Below are 22,432 nucleotides of genomic sequence, written 5' to 3'. Positions count from 1 at the left end.
CAACGAGGCCGCTACAGGAGAAACAGGTAAGCCTCATTCCACGTTCTGCTCCTGTCAACCTCGTCGAAAAACCACAACCAAAACCGGTGGGATATCCTGGCTCTGTCTGTCCAGGCATTCTCTCGTTCGACTCTTTACACCGGTTTTGATTTGATTACCCACTGACAAAAGTTGTCTCTCCTGTCCGACATTCTGTGCCGCGTGCCTTTGTGCCTGTGCCTGTGCCGGTGCCTTGAAGTCCATCCCTGCGCCGCCGTCGGCTGATGTTGGATTGCCGCTCTTTGTTATCGTGTTGTTGAGGATTGGCAGGACTTCCGAACTGTTTACTGTCCTTTACTCTTGGCCTTGTGCTTTAAGAGGCTATCGTCTTTTTCTAGGGAACGTTCCCAAAACGAACATCTCGCCTTATTCCGTCGATCTCTCCATTACCTGTGATACCTCGGGCATTTCTCCATCATATCCTCCCTCCACACGGGTCGACACCGCCATTGCAACGCAGAAACCCGTGCCACATCCTGACAGCCAGCATGGCCACACCAACCGCCCTGCCGCCCCTCCCCTTCAACCCGTCCAGGGCCCGCTCGTACCTCCTCCGCCTGCCGCTCTTTACCCGTCTGGTCCTGCTGGCGGCCCTGGTGTTCTGGCTCCTGGAGCTGCAGACGGTATGGAGCGTGGTACAATGGGGGGCGTTGACGCCCAATGAGATCAATTTGGGAACGAGTACGTTTCGAGCTGCTTGCCTGTCCCGGTGGATTTGTCGTGCGCTGGTGCTGACGGTGGAATAGTGTACCGACTCAATACGTACCCGCTGATCCACGTGGGCTTTTTCCATTTTATTTTGAACGTGGTGGCCCTCACGCCGCTGCTGGAGCGCTTCGAGGCGGAGCATGGTACTTTGACGGCGGTCGCGCTGTTTATTGGACGTGGGTGATCTCTGCCTTTTGTGTGTGGTTTATGCTAATACAGTGTTGTGTGCAGCGCTTTCGACCCTTCCGGCTGGTCTGTACCTTCTGATTGAAAAGGGTATCTTTAACCGGAATGCCTCCGTTGTGGGAGCCAGGTGAGTCCTTCCGTGTGAAAATCGGCTAGCCTATTCTGACAGTTCTAGTGTCTGGGTATTCCTTCTCCTCGCCTCCGAGGCGATCAGGACCTTCAAGTCCCACCCGTACTTTAGGTAGGGGATTGACTATTCCATGTCTGCGCTTTGCTAACTTTTCCAGCCTTGGGTCAACCAAGATCCCGACTTGGACGTCTCCCCTGTTCGTCTGTGCCGTCGTTTCCGCCCTCGTGCCGAACACGAGCTTCCTTGGCCACATGTGTGCCATTGCCGTTGGGTATCTGCGTGAGTTGGATCGACCCTTCTATCATTGTGCTGCGCTAATGCCACGTAGTCGGTCTGGGCTACCTCAAGGTCTTCGTCCCCCCGGAGAAGATCCTCCGATGGATCGAAGGCAAGCTCAACCTCCTCGGCCGTCTGCCACACTACGTCTCGGTGGATCAGAAGACATTCGGTCGCTACGGGGTGCTCCCTACCTCGGCGCCCGTGGGCGACCGACCGGTGCCCATGAGCTATCTGCCGACTGCGCAACGCCTGGGGCCGTGAAAAGTGGAGGTACTGGATGGGGTTATTTTCTTGTGGATATTTAGTATATTAGTAACATTATCATTAGTATTTAGCTAGCCAGGGCGTATAGATAGGATGGTCTGGACTAGTTTAGTTAATAATAGACAGTTGTGCGGGTGGTCTTTTCCGGCTGACGTAAATAGCACCAGAGCGCCGTCGTACCTCCGCGGTCTGTTGTCCACTTGCAGATCATCAACAACATCAACTGGGTGTATTTCCCCGACCGGCACCAGCACCAATGCAGGGAAGTCACTGACCTCATGGCTCTTAAATGTGAGTACTACTTGATTCTTCTCATGGCAGGATAATCTCCTGTCCCACCCCTCCGCTTGCTACCTACCTACCAACCTATAACCCCAGATCCAAACAAGCTGACCCGTCCCAACCAGCCGCAATCCGCAAACTGCGGAGCAACCCCCAATTCCTCTACGTGCGCCTCCCCTACCTCCTCTCGTTCCTGTGCATCGTCGCCGGCGTCGTCTGGCTCGCCCTCCTCCCCCTCGACGACTACTCCCGCCGAACGTACATCTCCGAGAACGCCCTGCTCCCGGGCCAGGTCCACGCCTACTTCTCCGGCAGCGAACAGAACGTGTTTCGCGGGTATAAGAAGGAGATTGAGAGTTTGCTTCCTGCTTCTTATCATGAGGTGCAGGAGTCGGGTGTGAGGGATGCGGAGTTTACACCGGTGTATGTTCGCCGCCTTCTTCTTCTTCTATCTACCTGTCCATTTGGACACTTGGACACCTTCTACTGGTGTAGACAGGGGCGAGGCTAATCCACGCGCATAGTGTATCCGATAAGATCCAGTCGATTCTACGAGCAGCGGGCTTGAAGGTCGCTACGCAGAACTACGAATACTCCTCGTCGGGGATCACGCATCAGGGGCAGAATACCTACGCTATTATTAACGCGCCGCGCGGAGATGCTACCGAGGCGATTGTGCTTGTTGCGGCTTGGAAGACGGCTGATGGGGAGCTGAATCTTAATGGGGTTACGCTTGCGTTGACGCTGGCGAGGTATTTCAAACGTGGGTTATTCTATATCCTTTTATTTGTTCTGAGGATGTTCTGTTTGTTTTCTTGACGATCGCATACTAAATCATGCTCATCCAGGCTGGTCTCTATGGTCAAAGGATATCATCTTCGTCTTCCCCCCCGACAGTAAATCAGGCACGCAGGCATGGATCGACGCCTACCATGACATGCAGCCGGCGTCCATCCAGCCGCTACCGCTGAAGAGCGGTGCACTGCAAGGCGGCCTGGTAATCGAATACCCCTTCGACCACCGATTCGAGTCGATACACATCGTCTACGACGGCGTCAACGGCCAGCTACCGAACCTCGACCTATTCAACACAGCCGTCGCCATCGCTGGCGGCCAAATGGGCATCGGCGCAAGCCTACAGGAAATGTGGGACCACAAGAACGACTACCGCGCCCGTCTCGAGACCATCCTCCGCGGAATGCTCAAGCAGGGCCTCGGGTACGCCACCGGCGCTCACAGCAGCTTCATGCCGTATCATATCGATGCGATCACGTTGCAGCCCAAGGGCGAGGGCTGGCAGGATGAGATGGCTCTAGGCCGTACGGTGGAGTCTCTCTGTCGCAGTTTGAATAACCTGTTGGAGCATCTCCACCAGAGCTTCTTCTTCTATCTGCTTATGCATACTAATCGCTTTGTGAGTATTGGGACTTATTTGCCTAGTGCGATGCTCGTTGCTGGGAACTTTACTATCATGGCTATTGCTTTGTGGATGCGTACGGGGTACAAGTCGCGAGCGGCCGTCAAGTCTAGTGATGAGCAGTCTAGCGATGGAAAGCCCAGTGGTGAAAAGCCCAGCGATGAAAAGTCCGAAGTAGAGCAGAAGTCCTCACAGACCGAGACAAAAGACGCAACTGGCACCACAGAGCGACAGCTCGCACTCCCACTCTCCCTCGTCGTGGGCCTCCACCTGCTAGGCCTCATCCCGCTCTACACCTTCAACAACCTATCCTACAAGGTCAGCAGCCAACATAACCCACTCCCCACAACCCAATCTAAAACCAAATACTAACCAAAAACAGTACTACACACCAGCAACATACGCCTACATCCTAGCAGACATTCTCCTCCCAATCTTCCTCTCCGCCCTCCTCACCTCCTCCTCAACCAATACCACCACAAACCCCCACCAACACCACCTCATCAAATCCTTCTCCCTCCTCCCCCTCGGCCTCTTCCTCTCCACCCTCGCCACCCTCAACTTCTCCCTCTCATTCATAATCGGCCTCCTCTGCACCCCCCTCACCTTCATCCACCGCATCCCCAAAACCGCCTCAATCCCAGCTCCCCTCCGCTACGCCCTAGCCCTAACAGGCCTCGTCCTCCTCAATCTTCTCTCCCCGCCTGTCGTCCTCCTAGCTGCCTGCACGTACTCCGGAACGTCAGTCGAGACGGTCCTCACGCAGGCTGCGTTCGGGTGGGATGTGTGGGGCATGTGGACGCAGGTTGTTGTTTGGTGTGTTTGGTGGCCGGCTTGGTTGAGTGGGGGGGCTTTGCTGGGGTGTTCTTTCTTCTAAATCTTGCTTTCGCTTTTGCTTTCTTTCCTTTTTGTTTGTGTGGTGGGGGTGTTGACTGTTTGGCTGTTGAGAAGGGTGGTAGGGAGGTGTTGAATCAAGTACCTAGGGTGCTGTGCCAGGTTAGAAGTAGGTGGGATTGCGGGTTGATGTCTATATGGTTGGTTAGAAGGTAGTGAGTGGGTTGATTGTGCTTGTTGCATGCTGTGTACCTATCTATATACAAGGGAGGTATCTATATCTGGGTACACCCTTGGACTACTGTATAATTTGACAGACAGACAGTCTTAGCTGTTGCATATATTTATCTATGTTGACACGGGCTTAGATCGCTACGCTCATTTGTTTATCCTCCTGTAGGTAGTAGTATCTTGTAGAGCTAGGTCGATCGACATCCATCAATTACTAGATTCTACCATCCGGTACCTGCGGTCATACATACATGCGTGCTTGTATCTTATTTCTCGTGGCCCGAGCCAAATCAGCAAAAGAAAAAAGTAATAGATAACTAACGGCTACGCCTATGCAGCCCACACATCCTTGCCTACTCCCTCAATCCAGTGACCCAGCTGGTTGACTCCCGCGTCCCAGTCCTTCAGGCGATTCCGCATGCCCTCGATCTGCGTCAGGTCCAGCACCTTGGGCTGCACCCAGTGGATCTGGGCGACCTGGGCGACCTGGTCGATGGCGCCCTTGAGGAGGCCGAGCGACAGGGCCTTCATGACGAGGTGCTCGATCTCGGCGGGCTGGACCTTGGTCTCGGCTGCGATGGACGCGAAGGTCAGGTTGCGGTCGTGCGGCGGGCGGCGGAAGACCATCTCTGTCAGCGCGGACAGCGAGATCTTCTGGTACAGGAAGAAGCGGTGCTCTTGGAGCAGCTGGTTCTTGGCGATGTTGCCTGCGAGGACGTCGTAGGCGGTCAGGTCGCCGCGGTTGAAGGCGAAAAGGAGGTCGCGGAGCCAGGCGTGCGGCGTGTCGGACACGGAGTCGAGGATCGGGTGCAGGAGGAGCTCGCCGAAGTTGTAGATCGAGTCGGAGATGAGGGCGGCCACGCTGAGGTTGTAGGCGCGCTCGGCGCGCTCGCGCGGGCTGAGGTCCTCGATGTTGATGCAGGCCAGGTAGAGGAGGGCGTTCTTGTAGTAGGAGGCGAATTCTTGTTTGGCCTATCGCTCTGTGTTAGTTTGTTGATTTTGACTAATAGGCTAGGCGATGACGTACGTGGTAGTATTCAGCGTTGACCTTGTAGAAGGATGCGTGCACCACTGTCTCGACCGAGTCGAATGTGTCCAGCACCTTCTGACACACCTCCAAATCCTTCTGGGCACCGTCCAAGTCCTGCAATCGCTGTTTGGCGTTGGCCACGTGGGCCAGGGCGTAGATATAGGCTTCTTGCGTCTCGGGCTTGTTGACCTTGTCGGCGAGGGATGTGAGGAAGGAAAGTTGTTCTTTGTCATCTATATTTTATCGTGTGTCAGATTTATACACAGCTAGTCTCTGGCGCAGATACGAACCGGAACACTGGGTCGATGCCATCAACCCGAGCGAGACGAATTTGAGTTGATTGATCCGATCGGAGAAGCTGAGGACAAAGGTCTTGAATATCGGTAACCGCTGCGAGGCGCTCTCTGATAGCTTGAAGAACTCGACGAGGGCGTCGGTGAGCTGATGCCATAATTTACGCTCCCAGTAGTCTTCAAAGGTGAGGAAGTAGGGTTGGCACGGTTCGGGAGCTTGCTGCAGCTGGTCGGCCAGGAAATCGGAAATCTTCTGGTTCTCCATGATGGAGATGGTAATTAAAAGCGGGTCTATATCAGAGGTAACAAGGAAGCAAATAAGAGAAGATGAGGAGAAGGAGAGGGAGGGGTTGGGCAATGATAGATGTCTGGAGTGAGATGAAGCTAAAGCTGAAGCTGGCGGTCATACCTATCGTTGCCGGTTCCCTTTGCGGAAGGCGGTGAGTGGCTGACTAACACTGACATACAGTGCTTGGAGTATACTGTATTGTACGGCTTCAATCGAATGCTTCTTCTTCATCTCCAATCTCTGATGGCTTTTTTTATTGCTCAAATATGCTCAGTATGACTCATGTCGTAGCAGTCAAAGGGGCTGAAGAGCAACCCAATCTAAGCCCAGCCAGTGGAGATCGTCTGATCCTAGAAAGTGTCCGAGATCTCTCCGAGCCATATCTGAAGTTACTATGGGGGATGGTCTATAAAAGGCTCGATCTTTCTCAAGATCCACAGCTCAACAGATTCGAGCCAACAAGTCTTTAATGTTCAACTTCCATATAATCTCTGTTTGACCCCACTACAACCAACATCAGTCCCAGACATCGCCATCATGTCCGACTTTGCGGAGAAGAACCGTCAGGTGTTCGAGTAAGCTGTCCATTGTTTGAGTCTATTTCATGCTCGTGAATCTAGCTCACACTCGTAGTAAAATGGCCAGCAGCTACAAGGCCGACTTTGCCGACGCCTTGGTAACTCTCTACCGGTTGATCCAAAGCCGGAGGGCATGGGCCAGTGCGGCGTGGACGGACACTGCAGCTGGTACCGGAAAGGAAATCAAGGCACTTGATTACGCCTGTGGACCAGGCGTGGTCTCTTTGGTAGGATGTCTCTAGCTGGTGATGAGCAGGATTGATGCTGACAGCGTCTAGGCATTGGCGCCCTTCGTCAGCAAAATCTATGGTCTGGATATCTCTGAAAACATGATCAATGAATACAAATCCAATATCCAAGGGGCCGGATATGGCGACAAGGTGGTCGCCCAAAACGGCGATCTGTTTGCCGAGCCAGTTCCAACGGAGATCTCTGGACCGGAGTACTCTGACTTTGATCTCGTGGCCGTCAGCATGGCTCTGCATCATTTTGAGGATCCTGGGTTGGCCATGAACCGACTTGCCCAGCGTCTCAGGCAGGGGGGTGTCTGTCTGATCATTGACATTATACCGGAGGAGCATCATGACCATGGTCATGGTCATGGGCATGAGCACGGACATGGACATGAACATGGACATGGAGGTCACGGTCATGGAAACCATCACGGCACAGAGCCTGAGTATGGGGCCTCGTCTACGATCAAGACCCATGGTTTTTCGGCCGAACAGATGAAGAAGTTGTATGAAGATGCCGGGTTGACTGTAGGGTTCGACTACCAGGTCATCGCAGAGCCTTTGGTCATGAAGAAGGACGGGAAGCCCCTGGAGAAGACCATCTTCTTCGCACGGGCCCAACGAGCCTAGACAGTAGGAGTCGGGATGTTTTTCAATGCGTGTTAATTTGGATGGAATCCATTAATCGAGTATGAGACATTGTCCAATCAGCGTTCGGGAATAGTCAGACGTAATTCGTGAGTTGGGCGGTGGAAGACTGTAGAGCTCGACTGCAGGCGACACCGAGCGGAATTTTGCAGACGAACTCCTTTATTTCAAAAGATTAATCTAAACAATCTCTCAAGAAAATGAACAAGTGTAGAATTGTAGACGAGGAGTGTAGAACGTAGAGTGAAGTGCATGCTAGACCTCGTCCGAATCGGGCTAGCGCACAGTCCCGTGCCCGGAGTTTCCATCTCAAACCTCGATCATCCTCAATACAGCTTAGCAGCTGCTGCTCCCTCTCCCCTCTCCAATCCAACCCATTGTTATACAGAGCCCCTCGTTCCGGATTCTATTCGGTGGTCTCATCCGACTCATATTCGCGACAGAGACCATGCAGAAGTGCCGGGCCGCCAATTCCATCCTGGGGTCCAGGGCGTTTGTCCCCGCTCCCCGGGTCCAATTCCAGCTCCAGCGCCGGAGTCTCCAGGATGTCGCCATCACAAGGACCGGAAAGCCGATTTTGAAGGTTCCGGGTGGACGGTAAGTCTCCAAAGAAAGTATGTGGTTCGTGGTGTGGACGCTAATGATCCGTGTAGGTCGTCTCTAGGAGGTACCGCAACCCTTTTCGGAACATGACGACCAACAGACGACTGACTGATTGTGCGTAGGACATACCGCTACCGTCTTCGGTGCCACCGGTTTCCTCGGTCGATACATCGTTCACAGACTCGGTTCGTCTTATACTGTCATACTGTCGGAGGAGCAAGACTAACCCCGTCCAGCTTCGCAGGGATGCACGGTCGTTGTGCCCTACCGCGAGGAGATGGCCAAGCGTCACCTGAAGCCGACCGGTGATCTTGGTCGGGTTAACTTTATTGTATGGTGCGCGTGCGATGCTCATCGAATGACGCTAATTTGCCTAGGAATATGACCTGCGCAACACCCAGTCTATCGAGGAAAGCGTGCGACACAGTGATGTGGTCTACAACCTTGTGGGCCGCCAATACCCGACCAAGTTAGTGATCGAATGGATGTACCGTGAAATATACTAACGACATAGGAACTTCTCCTACACTGATGTCCACGTCGACGGTATCGAGCGCATCGTGGAGGCCACCGCCAAGTACGATATCGACCGGTATATCCACGTCTCCTCCTACAACGCGGACAAGAACTCGCCCTCCGAGTACTTCGCCACCAAGGTTGGTTTCATAAGTCCATATCCACCGTCTCACAACTAAATATACGATAGGGATGGGGCGAGGAAGTGGCTCGTTCGATCTACCCCGAGACCACCATTGTCCGTCCGGCCCCCGTGTTCGGTTTCGAGGACAACCTCCTGCACAAGCTGGCCCGGATGACCAGCTTGTTCACCGCCAACCACATGCAAGAGCGCTTCTGGCCGGTTCACGTATGGACCTCCTAGTGTCACAACGTCACAACCAATGCTAATCGATGTAGGCCATTGATGTCGGAACCGCTCTGGAGCACATGCTGCACGACGACTCGACCGCGGGTCAGACCTTCGAGCTGTACGGCCCCAAGAACTACTCGACCGCCGAGATCGCCGAGCTGGTGGACCGCGAGATCATCAAGCGCCGCCGCCACATCAACGTGCCCAAGACTCTCCTGAAGCCGTTTGCGTACTACATGAACAAGCTGCTCTGGTGGAACGTTGGGTCCGCGGACGAGATTGAGCGCGAGTTCATCGACCAGAAGATCGATCCCACCGCCAAGACCTTCAAGGACTTGGGTATTGAGCCTGCCGAGCTGGAGAACCTGACTTTCCACTACTTGGTATGTTTTCTTCCTCTAGTAGACAGGTTCCTGGACAGTACTAACAATCCTATAGAAGGGCTACCGTAGCGCCAGCTACTACGATCTCCCTCCGGCGACGGAGCAGGAGCGTGCGGAGGAAAAGAAGTACCTGCACGTTCTGGACACTCAGTAGTTGTTTTAATATGTACATAACCGTTAGAATTTGATCTTTCTCAGGTATCTAGTAATTTTGTAGTCATGAAGAAATTGTAGATAATTGATAATATTAATAAGAAGATCCACAACATCACCCCGCCAAGTACACCACCAGATACCACCACCCAACCCATATCATTAGACCCTCCAACTCCCTCCCCTACCTTACCCAATACTAAGAAGAAAAAAAGAAAAAGACAAAAGAAAATGTCCCCAAAATACCCCTTCGCAACCCAACCAACGAAACCACCCATCCTCCTCCTCAAAACCCGCTCCTCCCCGAAAGACACCTACGAAGAGTACTTCTCCGCGCGCGGATACAACCCCGCTTTCGTTCCGGTTCTCGAACATCGGTTTCGGGGGGAGTCTCTTGATTTTATCAGAGACGTTATTGAGGGGGGTGGTTTCACTACTGGGAATGGAAATGACAACGGGAGTAGTATTGGCAATGGGAATACTAAGGTAGAGGGGGGTGGTAATAAGAAATATGGCGGCCTCATCTTCACCAGCCAGCGCGCGGTGGAAGCGTTCGGGGCTGTATTGGGGGGAATGGATCGTATGTTTCTTCCTTCTCTCTTTCTCTCTCTCTCTCTCTCTCTCTCTCTTTATAGAGAGATAAATCACCAGTGTCTAACAATTGATCGTGAAACAGAAACAACATTAACATCCTCATTCAACCCACCCACCTCTAACCCCGCTCAATCCCTCCCAATCTACACAGTCGGCCCAGCGACCTCGCGCGCCATCTCAGCCCTTACGAATACCTACCTCCCGAACACAAGCGTCCTCGGCGAACACTCTGGTACGGGGGATGTGTTGGCGGGGTATATATTGGAGCATTACAATAACCTTCATTCCCAACACCACCAACATGACCTCCAAAAGAGTGAAAAGAGCGAAAAGAATGAAACGAAACCCCCCCTTCTCTTCCTCGTAGGCGAACAACGCCGCGATATCATTCCCAAGACACTTATGGGTGAGGCGACGCCTGCTGGGCGCAGGGTTGGGGTTGAGGAGGTCGTTGTCTATGAGACGGGTGTTATGGGGGGGTTTGAGGGGGATTTTAAAGAAGCTGTTGATTCTGGGAGGGAGTGGATTTCTTCGTCGCCGTCTTCGAAGAAGGAGGGGGTGGATGGGGTAGATGGGGTAGATGGTACAGATAAAAGGAATGGAGGAGTATGGGTTGTGGTATTCTCGCCTACGGGGTGTGATGCCATGGTGCGAGTCCTCGGCTTGGACGAATCCGGGGAAAGCAAAAGAAAGGAAGGGTTCTATATTGCGACGATCGGCCCGACCACGCGAGATCACCTGTTGAATAAGTATGGTGTTAGGGCGGATGTGTGTGCCGAGAGGCCTAGTGAGGAGGGGGTTTATGAGGGGATTGAGGAGTTTATGAGGGATCGAGAATCTTCTTGATCGTTTCATCCTGTGGCTTGTCATCTTGTGAGATGCTATTGTGGGATACGGTTGTCTGTATATATGTATATACCCTTTATGTTATTGTTATGTGAATCATCAATTGGCTTAATTGCTCAGATTATGTCCAGATATGCTCGACTGTCCCATGCTTGAATACGGACTCGAGCGAAAGATCGGCTGTACGATCTCTTGCACACGCAGATTACCCCTTATCCCAGGCTACTTCCACTCGGTACCGCGTCATCTACCGCATGATCTCCTCGTAGATCAGGACTATTCATGATTAGTCTCCGTCAATGATACTATCGCTCAGGGGGTACATACTCTTCAACTGCTCCTTGCTGAGCGCATCCTTGTTCTTATCGAAATCGAAGAACCCGTCTGGGATAGGCGGCGCGGTGGGCTCGTCTTCGGGATCGTGGTACGGTTCCAGATACGGATGGCGGAGCGCTTCTTCGACGGAGATACGCTTGGCTGGGTTGAACGCCAGCAGCTTCTCCAGCAAATCCAACGCCAGGTCGTTGCTCTTCGGGAACAGCGCCTTGAACGGGATCTTCTTCTTAAACGGCAGAGACCGGATGTACTCCCGAGCCCGTCGGGACTTGATTCCGTAGTAGTCTTCCATCGTTGGTGTCCCCAGGACGTCCAGGATGAGGGTCAATTGGTGGTGGTCTACACACATTAGCTTGTTGCTGGCCACGGATGCATGGTTGATACGTACAGTCTTTCCCTGGAAAAAGAGGCTTGCCGCTGAGCATCTCCGCCAGTATACACCCCACGCTCCACACGTCAATCGCTTTGGTGTATTCTTTAAATGTCAACATGATCTCCGGGGCGCGGTACCACCGGGTGGCCACATATTCCGTCATGAAGCCCGAGTTGTCGTCGGTGGAGGCCGCGGAGCGGGCCAGGCCAAAGTCGCAGACCTTGAGATCGCAGTTGGCGTTGAGGAGCAGGTTGGACGGCTTGAGATCGCGATGCAGCACGTTGGCGGAGTGCATGGCTTTGAGCGCCCGCAGGGTCTGGTAGATGAAGTACTGGCAGTGATCGTCGGAGAGATCTTGGGTGCGGATGACGCGGTGCATATCGGTTTCCATCAGTTCCTAAGTAGTGAGTTTCCGTTCAATCAACATTGAACCAGGAAGGAATACCTGAATGAGATAGACCTCGTTGAAGCTCTCGTAATTGCGAGGTCGCTGGATGTCCAGAATGGAAATGATGTTCTCGTGGTTGAAATATCGCAGCAGCTTCATCTCACGCAGGGTTCGCAGGCAGAACATGGAGTGATCAAAGGGGGTGATTTTCTTGATGGCCACTCGTTGGCCGGAGGGTTTGTGGACGGCGGAGCTAATAATCAGCATGGGGTCATATTCAACCGGAGAGCAACCTACCAGACAACGCCATAGGCGCCCTCGCCGATGACATCGGAGATTTCATATTGGTCGGAAACGTTGAAGGAGATCTTGCGCGAGCCCCCTTGAGGAGGCAGTTGCTGCACCATTTTGACTATGGTTGTCAGTGTTAACGGATGTTTAAGGCGCACCACGGCGGGGTAGTCACTCAGGAGACCGTGGCGGGGACATTGCGCAGTGACGAGTATGTAGGCGAAACGGGTACTCCAGAAAGAAGATAAGAAAACACTTACATGGATCCCGCAGTAGTGTTCACGGGTGTTGAGGGATCAAGCAATGCGCATGCCCAGATGAGCGAATGGGTTGAGGATGGCGGATGCGGGGTATTACCGGCGATGTGACGAGTGCGGTTGATCGTCAGGCGAGTGGGAAGATAAGACGATGCGAGGAAAGGCGTCGACAGTATTCGATCACAGTAATTCGATCGGCTAGGATTATGGGTTGGTGGATTGGATTCGACGTGTACTGTAGGTTGCCTTTGCCGTACGCTTCAATAAGTCCACGGTGTTAGAGAATAAGATAGGGAGGGAGAGTCTTCAGGAGAAAGTGTGCAACAAGCGAAGGAAAGCCAAAAATAGAGTAAAGAATAGGATAGAAGAAAATAAATCAAGAAAAGGGGGAACATACCTCACGCCCGACTGTCTTAAGAAGCCCGATGGGTGTTTCACACGCTTTGTTCTATTTTAATATCTCGATGGCTGTTCTAGTGGTCTGTTGTCAGTGTTGGAGACAGTACTGGTGGACAACGAGGGTGGGGGAACGAGAATGAGAACGAGGAACGAGAACAAGAGAACGAGAGAATGACAAAGAGAGACAGATCAGGAAGAGAAATCAAGAGAAATCAAGATGATGATGCGGAGGGGCTGGAGAAAGCCAGTTGGGTAGATTGTCAATAGTAATAAGCCGGGTGGGGTGGGGCAGGAGGGGATGTACTTTGATCAGTTGGGTCCAGTCAACGTGGAACGAATCGAGTCAGGATGATTTACAGATAGATGGAGAGAACGTGGAGTGAAGATGATGGAGTGAAGGAAAGAAAGATGAAGTCAAAGAAGAGAGAAGAGAGAGAAGAGAGAAAGAAAGAAGAGAGACAGATCACGGGATCTGGTTGAATATAAGACAGTCCCCAACTCTTGACGCTCCATATCAAGGCTTCAATCCCTCAAATCAACACGATAAATACTAACTAAATATTGTAGGTACCTGACCAACTGGGGCGCATCGCCCAAACTACGTCTCAACCAGTGTTTCAATCTCCCCCAAACCCACCAAAACCGCCAATCATCCTGGCGCTTAAGTCCCACTTTTCTTCTCCATCCCCTCTCCTTCTCCTCCCCTCTGACACGGTGTATTCCTATCTGTTTTTCTCGTGAATGTCTCTCCCCTGGTTTTCTCCGTGGACTCTAGAGTGACATATGCTATCAGACCATGAAGAGGGGCAGTGTAGCGCTAACAGCCTGTCGACCCAAATTGATCACACAGCCCGTCACAGCTCGTCCGCGCCGCTGATTTGCTCTGGCCTCTCTTGGCGGCGTCGTCTAGCTGGGCATGCTAAGCCGTGATCTAAAGTCTACACTGCATGATCGGCCATACAGACGCCCGGACCAATGCAGGTTGTGGTCCAGTTAACACGAGCTGGATGGGGAGGGGGACGGAAATAGGTGGGGAGATATTACAGGGGAAAGAAATAAATGAAAATATGGGAAACAAAGTACTAAGCTTGGTGTATACCATGAGGCTATCGCTTGGCTTGGTGATAGATGGATGTTAAGATGGGGTATGACCCTGGTCGGAGAATAAATAAATAAAATAAATAAAGTTGATTGTTGTATCTCTCATATAGTACCAAAATCGACCAAGCTATTACTGAACAACCTGTAATGGCAATATCGTCAGTCGATGTCATAATCGAGACGTAACGACGCAAAAATACCAAAGAAGAGAAAAAGAAGAAGGGTCAAACCTTTTCTCGCAACATCCCCATCCACTGCGCCAGGCTGACACTCTGGTCCGCCCGATCCTCCACCAGCATCGTCAGCGCCCACAACCGCAGGCCCGGCTCGCCGTCCTCCTTGACCACGTACAGGTGCGGCACCACAATGCTGCCCGCCCCCTTGGACCGGTGGTCCGCGCTCTTCTCCACCACCGCCCGCACCCGCTGGTTGAAGTCGTTGTCCAGGTCCGGCAGGTACTGCTTGCCCACCCGGAGCTGCGACTTGTCCGGCAGCCCGAACACGTCCATGATCAGCTGCGGCACCGCGTCCCGTCCCACCCACAGGAACTGCGTCTGTCCGTCGTCGATGAGGTACAGTCCGAACGGCACGATCCGCTCCGACGTCAAATTCACCGGCGGCGGGAGCACGATCTTCATCTCGCCGGTGACCTCGTCCGGTCGCGGCAATCCCGCGTCGTCGGGCATGTCGTGCAGCGAGTACATCCGCGGGTAGATGTACTGCATCAGCAAGGGGAGCGGCAGGGTCGACAGCTGACACAGGGCCGCCGATCGCATGTCCGTCGGGATTTGGGCGGATTTCCGAAGGGCCAGCTAGAAAGGTTAGCCTGGTTTGAACTGTAAGGGGGAGGAGGGAGGAAACATACATTCTTAATCATGGCGAGGAACAACACAGGAAGGGCGCGGAGGTTGGCCGGGAACTGAAGTCCCCCGCCGCTCACACTCCCACCGGCCAGTTCCTTGCGGTACGTCGCCAGGAGCTCGACCAGCTTGGCCTGGAGGGCTTCACGAGCCGGTTCCAGACCGCTGCCCAGAGCCCGCTCCACGGCCTTGTGGCTGAAGTAGGTGGCGATCGCCTGCTGGTCCGCCGACGCGTACAGATCGGCCAGGTTCTGGGTGGTCGGCAAGGCCAGGGTCAACACACGGATCCGTCGCTCGCCGTTGCACGTGGTGTGCAGCACGGCCGTCTGCATGCACACGACCGGCTTCGTGACGGTCTCGTCGATGGCGACCTCGACGACGTAGGCCTGGTCGCGGGGGAACGCGGGGAACGCGCAGAGGTCGGAGCTGCGGTTGAAGAAGTTTCCGTAGAACGTGTTCATGCGCAGGCCCGTCGTGGCGCGCACACGCAGCACCGCCTCCAGCCCGATCTCCGAGGACAGGTAGTCGGAGAACTCCCGCGCGAACTTGATGGCATCCTCCCCGCGGGCCGCGTTCCACCCCGGGTAGAAGTACGTTTGCCCGCCGGTATACCGCGGCAGGTTGCTGAGCGACGCGACGTCCTGGTATTGCGACGAGAAGAGGAACATATCCACAGAGACCTGGGCTTTGGAGCACTCGACGGCGAAGCTCTTGTAGAAGCTGTTCGCCGTCTGCAGCAAACTGTTCTCCTTGCTGGTACCCAGGACCTTCTTGTCCTCCCGCATGGTCAACGCACCGTGTCCAATGTTGGGCAGCGAGGCGCTGAGCACCGTCATCTTGCCGCCGACGGGGGCGATCAGCTTGTAACCCGCGCGCAGCGCCGATCCCATGGCGCAAGAGTTGCTCTGCGTGTTCTGGAACATCTCCTGCAACTTATCCAGGAAGATCTCGATATTCTCGCGGCACTCGCTCAAGGTGACCAGAAGGTCGGTGGGGATGGGCAGGAACGGTTCGTCCAGGTCGCTGACGACCAGCATGCGGGGATCCGAGTGCTCCGAGCCGTCGCGCGGGATCGAGAAGTAGTGGAGGCTCGAGTCCACGGCCACGAAGCCCAGCCGGGTCCGTCGGTCCGCGTTGGGGATGCGGTCGAGGCTTTCCTTGATGCAGCGCGCGCTCGTGGCCAACAGGCCGTTGGTGACCGAGGCGTAGCTCACGTCGATCAGGAAGAGATAGACAAGCGGCTGCGGGGGGCGGACCATGTATTCCTGCGGCGCCACGAACTCCACCACGGACTCGTTCAGATCGGCTCGCAGCGCCCGGTCGGCGGGTTTCTGCAGTGCGGTGTCCCAGTCAAACGCCTGGGGCACGTCGTTGGTGAGGTTGCACATGTTGCAGCGCCAGCGATGGCCATGGTCGAGGAAGGTGACGAAGGGGTTGATGTAGGATCGGCAGCGACGACAGCGCGAGATGACCTGGTCGGGGATGACGGGGACGGTGTCCTCGGAGTCGTGGAGGGCGGCATACGGCTGAATGACGAGGGCGAACGGCAGTTTGGACTTCTTCAGGAGCGAGTGGGTGGTGGGCACGGCGTTCAGGGTCGAGCGGACGTACTTGGCGGGGCAATTGGCGTGGGGAGAGGGGTACACACTGGTCTAGGAGAAGTCAGCAAGAGTCCGGTTTTGCGTGTAACCAAGGTCGGACGGCTGGTGCAAGCAAAGCACATACCCCGGGGGGAAGGATGATCGGAGGCGGGGGGAGGTCCAGTTCCGCCACGTTGAAGGGCTGGGTGAGGAGGTCCGTTGGGACGAGCTGGTTGAGAGGAGCGGCCCGCGGGATCTGGGGTTGAGCCACGGGCTGCGGCGGGGGCACGAGATGCGGGTCGGTCATGCCCATTGCGCCGAATTGCTGGGTCATCTGGGCGACGGGGGCGACAGGGGCCGCATAGCCGGGGGCTTGCATGGCGGCCGGGTCGGCGCCATACATGGGCTGTTGGTATCCCGCAGCTACTTGCGGTTGCGGTTGCGGTGGATATGCCCCATAGCTTCCTCCAGCCGGCAACTGACCTCCCAAAGCCGCATTGGCGCCGGAACCGAACTCAAACGCTTCTCCTGCATAGGCCCGCTTCTTGCGTCCTGCCGCATGGCCCTGAGCAGCGGAGCCGGGGGCATGTCGGGCTGCTGCTGCTGGACGGGAGATCCTCCATAGCCGGGCTGAGCGTACCCTCCTTCCTGGGGCGGATAGCCCCCTTGTGGTGATGCCATCAGGGGTGATGTGGGGGGTCGATGAATGATCTTTGATGGGCGATTGCGAGACTGCTTTTCAGGGTTCGAGAGGTAGGTAGTATGGTAGACCAGGTCGTGTCAATCGTTACCGGTTCACTAGAGGCATCGGCGGTCAACACTGGACACAGACTTCCTGATGTGGGAGGGGCAGGGGGGTGAGGGAGAGGGATAAATTGGAACTACCAGATGAACAATCCGACAATAAACCTGACATGTACCACACGTCAAAGAAAAAGCGGACCAAGAAGCCACAGTCAACCAAGCAGACTGGTTGTGGGGATAGATGACAAGGGGACGGAGGTTGAACTGACAGACAGTTGTGATAATGATGATGATGCTGGTGGATCAGTCAGCCGCGGTTTGGTCTACGGTGGCCTTTGCGGCGGCTGCCCTGGACCAATCAGAGGGCGGGTTAGCCGATGTACCGGTACTTAAGTATTGGTAGGTACCTGCAAAGTACCTCCAACAGTACCTCAAAGTATATAACGTACGAGGTATGATTGAGGTACTTTTCTGGTCTCCGATGTACTGGGTACCTAGTATATTCCGATGGTCTAGACACTGGCTACTACATACATCATCACCACGCAAACCATGAGATGGAAATACAAGACCGCTCTCAGCGAGAAAAGCTTCGCACCTGGGGCAGCATTCCTCGACGGTACATCGTGTGTGCCCCGGGCCACAGGCCGTTTACTGTCGCTATCACCGCTCGCAGCTCGGGATTGCTTGATGCCGGCAAGATAGGCAGCAAGCCCACGTCTCGGACGTTTCTGGCGAGCGAGAGACAAGGCGGTATCGCCATCGTAATCTACATGCTCGGGGTCGCAGCCGTGCTGGACGAGAGTACGTGCAATATCAGCGCTCTGCGCGAGATGCAGTGCCGTCTGGCTGTGGTGGTCAACCTTTGAGACCATGTGCAGGTTGCTCTGCGCGAGCAGCGCTGAGACAACGTCTCGTTGGTTCGCGGCGGCGGCGACGTGTAGGACTGTGTCCCCTGTCAAGATGTCCCTGTGTGCAACATCAGGTCTTGCGGCTATGACCAGGTCTTTCAAGAGGGTCCAGTGGCAATTCCTTGCGAGAGTTAGCGCAGGGAGATCGGTGATTGGTTTTGTTCGGCTGCTGTGTATCGCTCTCGGGGAGAAAGCTGTGATGACATTGGTCTGGTCCGCGAGGAAGGCTGTTTCGTACGGGGTGCATCCCCTCACGTCGACTCTGTCAGGGTCTGCGCCGATATCGAGCAAGGTCTTTGCAGCGTCGGCCGCACGGGTACTTCGTGAGAGGCTTGCGTAGTGCAGCGGTCTTAGTCCGTCCTCGTCTGGGGCGTTGATGTCCGGTGTGCAGCCCGTTTTCTGGCCGAGGGCAACGTGGAGGTGGCGGATGATCTCTGGGTAGGCCGCCGCACTTGCGAGGTGAAGAATATACTTCTCAGATGTAAGATCCAATGAACCAGTATCCAGTAAGGCCTTGACTGCTAATGAGTTGCCGGTCGCAACTGCTAGAGCTAGGACTGTTCTTCCGGTGCTGTCTCTTGTATTAGGGTCGGCACCCTGCTCCAGCAACAGGTTCAGCATAAAGTCCCCTCTCGCTTGCTTCAGAGGCCTTTGAGAGCGATACCAGCTTCGCTGTTTATAAACAGCGTACGATACGGCAGTGCGGTCATCAGCGTCGCGGGCGTCAAGATCAATCGCGTCGTTCCTTAGCAGGCACCGTACGAGGTCATGATGGCCGTTTCGGACGGCTACCATGAGCGCCGTTCTGCTCTTCCTGCCCACCCTGGCATTGACGTTGACCTTTTTTGTCTTGAGAAGTATGTCCACAATCTCGATCCGTCGCTTTTGTTCCTCGTCCAGGCGCGGTGCCTTTGTCCGGGGTATCCCTTGGATACTATCAACGAGCGTCACATCTTCTATCGCTACGCCTAGTTTCAAAAACTGCTCTACCGTGTCGCTATGTCCCTTGAGGCAGGCATAGCGCAAGGGAGAGCACCCATGTCGAGGCTCCTGGGCGTCCAGATTGTCGCCTTTCAATCTGCACACCAGACCTGCCAGGCCGAACCAGGCACAGAGATGAGCTGCGCTGACACCTTCGTGGATAAAGGTGCCTAAACCCTTCAGCCCATGACCGGCCCGAGTAAGCTTTGCGACGAGCTGAGTATCCTGCAATAAACGCCATGCCTTGCCCTCGAGTGTGGAATCGCCCTCCAAGGCAGCCAAGCGAACATGGTCCCCCCAGTGCTGCAAGGCATAGACCAAGAACGGATACGAGTCGAGGCTCTCACAGTGGGCATCAAACTGCTCGTGGCGGAAATAGTCCATGCAAAGCGAGGCCATTGCAGAGTTTGCATTCTTCAAGCGCGGCTCATGTTCAAATTCGCGGAAGACCGGCCTCAGCGTATCGTGAAGCAGCCGCACGAACGAATGTTCCACGTCTCCCTTGTCTACGGTGATCAACCCGTTCGTCGCGCGCAGGATATACGTCCTCGGATGTAAGTTCAGGTTCCCGATGTCGCCGGAATCGCTCGTCAGTGCTAACGCATGCTGGATCGCGAGGAGCGGCAAAGCCCTCAAGGCGACGGCAACGTAGGTGAGCGTCTGGAATGCAACCTCGAGCTCGGGTTCATCTTTGTACAGCTTCAAGGTCTCGATCCTTCCTTTGCAGTACCCTTTTAGATGACCAAATGGCATGTAGTCTAGCTCGTCGAGCAGCTGCTGCTCGGTCTTTGGCTTCACGGGCAGACTGAGCAGCTTCTCTGTCCAGAGTTTCGCGAGGAGGAACTTTCCTTGTGCTTTGGATGCAATATTCTGTGCCACTTCGTGGAGCAGATCGGGCTTATTGTGCAGATAGCCGACTGCTGCGGGCTCGTGGGGCGGAAAGTGATGCAGGCGCGCGTCACGAAGGTCACCGCACGACCTGGGGATGTGTTTCAGTCTGCTCTGGCAGTATAGACCGAGTTCCTCGTCCCGAGCGCGTACTTCTACCCGAACAGTATCGTACTCGGTGCCCTTGTGATCCTGAGGGCAGGCTTTCCCCTTGTCCTTACACGCCAGACAGATATCAAAGTCGCCATCGTTGCAGTCACAGTGGAAGTAGACAGCGATATTTTGCCGGTTGCAGATATCGCAATTTACCACCGCAGTGGTCTCTCTGTAGCCGAGCGATGTTGTGAGAAGGCTTAGCCCAACTCCATCCTGGATAAGCTTCATCGGATAGATTTTCGCAACGTCAACAACCTCGGCGGAGCACTGATTGAGGCCGTCCACGATCAGGTAGGTCCGTTCAAACTTAGCTAGGAGCTCCTCGAGGATCTGTCTGAGGAATGCCTCCGTCCGTGATGCGTGGCTCCCGTGTGCGTCCGTGAGCGTTGATGGGAGGTCGACTTTGGGGTTAAATTGGATCAGCTGTCGGACTATGTAGCCTAAGATGGCGTCTGGTGTTTGCATCTTGCGTATCCTCGGCTGATCACTCAGATATATGGCGATGACAGGACGCGATGGGAAGGATGTTCGGAGGTGTTTGGCAATATTCGCACATAGATCGGTCTGTTCAACAAATCTTAGTATAATGGGTTTGTTTATGTTTCTTTTCTTTTCTTTCTTTCTGTTCCGCAGATTCAATGACCGTGAAGACATGCCTTGCCAGTTCCAGCCTCACCACAAAGTCTGAGCTGCCAGCGACCTCCATCAGTCCACCGTTTAAACTCTTCCGACTCCATTAGCCACTGCCCCGTAGCTACGAGATTGCGGTTCTCCGTCGGGGTCTCTAAAGGCGAAAGCCATTCTAAGATCTTGCTCCGTTGAGCAGCATCAAGAACCGTTTCGATTCTATGCATGGTATCTTTAACTATAGGCTCAACAATACATGATCAGTGGAACTTCCCGACCCAGACAACGCTCGTGGCTTCTCATCGGCGCCCTGCACATGGAAATGCAACGTACACTGCTCCGATTCCGATTCTTCCACCGCCTGGGGCGAGATCACACCAAGAAGATCCCTGGCGTACGCGGCCGCCGTCACAGCAGCATATGGCTGCCACTGCTTGTTCTTATGAGTGTCCGCATAGTCCGCGATCCCGCAGATCGCAAGGCAGGGGAACCTGTTCGCGAGGCCTGCCGCCTCCATCTCGAAGCAGAGAACCTCGTGTCTCTCGTGCATCTCATCGCGCAGCTCGCCGTCACGCAGGAGAGTGTCCGCCGATGCGACAAGTCCGTAGTGCACGGAGGGCGCTGTTCTTGATTCGCGGTTCGTCACCAAGTGTGTGCGATCGCATTTGTCACAGCAATTGATAGAGCTGCCGGCGGCGTGGTGATAGGGTGTTTCAAAGAGCAGATCGCGCTCGCGACCCGGGAAAGAGAAGTATTCCTCTCCTTTGCGGATTTTTGCTATTGCCTGGGCGATATACTTTTGCATCTTCCCTCTCCCGTCGTCGTGGTCCAACTCGAGCTTTCCAGTGGCAGATATCAGCAATGTCTGGGGCCGGTTCAGATGCGACTTGATCTCGTATCTGCCGGGGTATTTCGTGCCCTGGTCATACTGCAAGATCCCGCCTGCGAGCCATCCCCATGCTCATTAATATCTGCCTGTGATGAACAGACCATGAGAGCATGGCACTTACCATGGCCACCATCTGGTCTACTGATCACCACATCGCCCAGGAGAATATCACTGGGAAAGCCGCGCGGATCGGTGGCATTGACAGCGCCGCCGGCGATTCCTACCTTCAACCCGAAGCGGATCTGCTTGAACGTGCGGATCATGTTGACGGCGGCTTCGGCTAGAGAGGCACGGCCCTTGACAACCACCCCGACGATGACAATGTTGTGCTCTCCCATGCGGCCCAGAAAGTACGAGTTTTCGTCATAGGGGGTGTTTGGTGGGTTGTGCTCTTCGTCGAGCATGGCTCTGGCCGCCTGGACCTCGACCCGGAGAACGCAGAACCACCCGACGGTGTAGGCGTCGGGGCTGAACGTGGCCATGTTTGAGAGCCTTCTTGTCCCTCCTGCACCGTTTTATTGCTTCTGGTGTATGAGGGAAATTAAAAGGGGTCAGAGAGGAAAAGCCAAAGACCAGGCTGAGACTCTTCGCAGAGTCAAGGGATGGGCGGGAGACGAAGCAAACGACGAGGCTGAGGGTGCAAGGGTTGCATCTCAAGCAATCCAATCAAATACGAAGCGTCACAGTCAGATACAAGAATGTAGTTGGGGGTATGTCACTGCGTCTAAACCGTTTCCATGTAGGGGTTATTGACATCCCCGGC

The 22,432-nt window shown here is 54.5% G+C and overlaps 7 protein-coding genes across 7 annotated transcripts; 3 read left to right on the top strand and 4 right to left on the bottom strand.

Annotated features, from left to right (window-relative positions):
* Positions 1–527: 527 nt before the first annotated feature.
* Positions 528–4,182, top strand: P168DRAFT_321913 (GPI-anchor transamidase subunit GAA1; the record flags this gene model as incomplete). The annotated part of the gene is made up of 11 exons (XM_024840522.1): positions 528–720; positions 786–923; positions 979–1,060; positions 1,109–1,174; positions 1,221–1,342; positions 1,392–1,558; positions 1,768–1,897; positions 2,014–2,311; positions 2,413–2,651; positions 2,737–3,623; positions 3,688–4,182. 11 exons carry the CDS (start codon positions 528–530, stop codon positions 4,180–4,182), a joined length of 2,817 nt encoding a protein of 938 aa, XP_024689447.1.
* A 384-nt stretch (positions 4,183–4,566) lies between these two features.
* Positions 4,567–6,057, bottom strand: P168DRAFT_275381 (proteasome regulatory particle lid subunit RPN9). Its single transcript, XM_024835491.1, has 3 exons — positions 5,691–6,057; positions 5,398–5,633; positions 4,567–5,342 (listed from the first exon to the last, which is right to left on the bottom strand). Exons 1-3 carry the CDS (start codon positions 5,956–5,958, stop codon positions 4,701–4,703), a joined length of 1,146 nt encoding a protein of 381 aa, XP_024689446.1. The 5' UTR covers positions 5,959–6,057; the 3' UTR covers positions 4,567–4,700.
* A 299-nt stretch (positions 6,058–6,356) lies between these two features.
* P168DRAFT_307282 (class I SAM-dependent methyltransferase) lies at positions 6,357–7,574 on the top strand. Its single transcript, XM_024839096.1, has 3 exons — positions 6,357–6,557; positions 6,616–6,787; positions 6,839–7,574. Exons 1-3 carry the CDS (start codon positions 6,520–6,522, stop codon positions 7,421–7,423), a joined length of 795 nt encoding a protein of 264 aa, XP_024689445.1. The 5' UTR covers positions 6,357–6,519; the 3' UTR covers positions 7,424–7,574.
* Positions 7,575–7,789: 215 nt separating this feature from the next.
* On the top strand, positions 7,790–11,001 carry P168DRAFT_313183 (NAD(P)-binding protein). Its single transcript, XM_024839640.1, has 11 exons — positions 7,790–8,038; positions 8,095–8,108; positions 8,167–8,229; positions 8,281–8,375; positions 8,422–8,513; positions 8,559–8,700; positions 8,751–8,909; positions 8,960–9,295; positions 9,351–9,445; positions 9,664–10,028; positions 10,125–11,001. The coding sequence occupies exons 1-11, from the start codon at positions 7,890–7,892 to the stop codon at positions 10,886–10,888; spliced, it is 2,274 nt and encodes a 757-aa protein (XP_024689444.1). The 5' UTR covers positions 7,790–7,889; the 3' UTR covers positions 10,889–11,001.
* Positions 11,002–11,135: 134 nt separating this feature from the next.
* Positions 11,136–12,392, bottom strand: P168DRAFT_299729 (mitogen-activated protein kinase; the record flags this gene model as incomplete). The annotated part of the gene is made up of 5 exons (XM_024838363.1): positions 11,136–11,164; positions 11,216–11,563; positions 11,613–11,994; positions 12,043–12,238; positions 12,283–12,392. 5 exons carry the CDS (start codon positions 12,390–12,392, stop codon positions 11,136–11,138), a joined length of 1,065 nt encoding a protein of 354 aa, XP_024689443.1.
* A 1,576-nt stretch (positions 12,393–13,968) lies between these two features.
* P168DRAFT_293238 (COPII subunit SEC24) lies at positions 13,969–17,482 on the bottom strand. The gene is made up of 6 exons (XM_024837767.1): positions 17,359–17,482; positions 17,083–17,271; positions 16,619–17,038; positions 14,899–16,545; positions 14,258–14,845; positions 13,969–14,175 (listed from the first exon to the last, which is right to left on the bottom strand). Exons 2-5 carry the CDS (start codon positions 17,152–17,154, stop codon positions 14,258–14,260), a joined length of 2,727 nt encoding a protein of 908 aa, XP_024689442.1. The 5' UTR covers positions 17,155–17,271; positions 17,359–17,482; the 3' UTR covers positions 13,969–14,175.
* A 333-nt stretch (positions 17,483–17,815) lies between these two features.
* Positions 17,816–22,151, bottom strand: P168DRAFT_330150 (ankyrin; the record flags this gene model as incomplete). Its single annotated transcript, XM_024841547.1, has 4 exons — positions 17,816–20,717; positions 20,912–20,999; positions 21,059–21,722; positions 21,791–22,151. Coding segments are annotated over 4 exons (4,014 nt in total), but the record flags the coding sequence as incomplete, so codon positions are not given.
* Positions 22,152–22,432: the final 281 nt, after the last annotated feature.

This window comes from Aspergillus campestris, assembly GCF_002847485.1.
Source record: "Aspergillus campestris IBT 28561 chromosome Unknown P168scaffold_13, whole genome shotgun sequence".
In the NCBI taxonomy this organism is placed as follows: Eukaryota; Fungi; Ascomycota; class Eurotiomycetes; order Eurotiales; family Aspergillaceae; genus Aspergillus; species Aspergillus campestris.
This window is presented reverse-complemented; position numbering and strand designations above follow the sequence as displayed.

Bases quoted from the DNA above. Each gene is read 5' to 3' on its own strand.
- P168DRAFT_275381 (XM_024835491.1), bottom strand. From the start codon at position 5,958: ATGGAGAACCAGAAGATTTCCGATTTCCTGGCCGACCAGCTGCAGCAA. The intron at 5,634-5,690 runs GTTCGTATCTGC...GATAAAATATAG, and splicing joins GGCATCGACCCAGTGTTCCG to ATGACAAAGAACAACTTTCC. The intron at 5,343-5,397 runs GTACGTCATCGC...ACAGAGCGATAG, and splicing joins TCAACGCTGAATACTACCAC to GCCAAACAAGAATTCGCCTC.
- P168DRAFT_293238 (XM_024837767.1), bottom strand. From the start codon at position 17,154: ATGGCATCACCACAAGGGGGCTATCCGCCCCAGGAAGGAGGGTACGCT. The intron at 17,039-17,082 runs GTCCAGCAGCAG...TCCGCTGCTCAG, and splicing joins CCGGCTATGGAGGATCTCCC to GGCCATGCGGCAGGACGCAA. The intron at 16,546-16,618 runs GTATGTGCTTTG...GACTTCTCCTAG, and splicing joins CGATCATCCTTCCCCCCGGG to ACCAGTGTGTACCCCTCTCC.
- P168DRAFT_307282 (XM_024839096.1), top strand. From the start codon at position 6,520: ATGTCCGACTTTGCGGAGAAGAACCGTCAGGTGTTCGA. The intron at 6,558-6,615 runs GTAAGCTGTCCA...TCACACTCGTAG, and splicing joins AAGAACCGTCAGGTGTTCGA to TAAAATGGCCAGCAGCTACA. The intron at 6,788-6,838 runs GTAGGATGTCTC...GACAGCGTCTAG, and splicing joins GACCAGGCGTGGTCTCTTTG to GCATTGGCGCCCTTCGTCAG.
- P168DRAFT_313183 (XM_024839640.1), top strand. From the start codon at position 7,890: ATGCAGAAGTGCCGGGCCGCCAATTCCATCCTGGGGTCCAGGGCGTTT. The intron at 8,230-8,280 runs GTTCGTCTTATA...AACCCCGTCCAG, and splicing joins ATACATCGTTCACAGACTCG to CTTCGCAGGGATGCACGGTC. The intron at 8,376-8,421 runs GTATGGTGCGCG...TAATTTGCCTAG, and splicing joins TTGGTCGGGTTAACTTTATT to GAATATGACCTGCGCAACAC.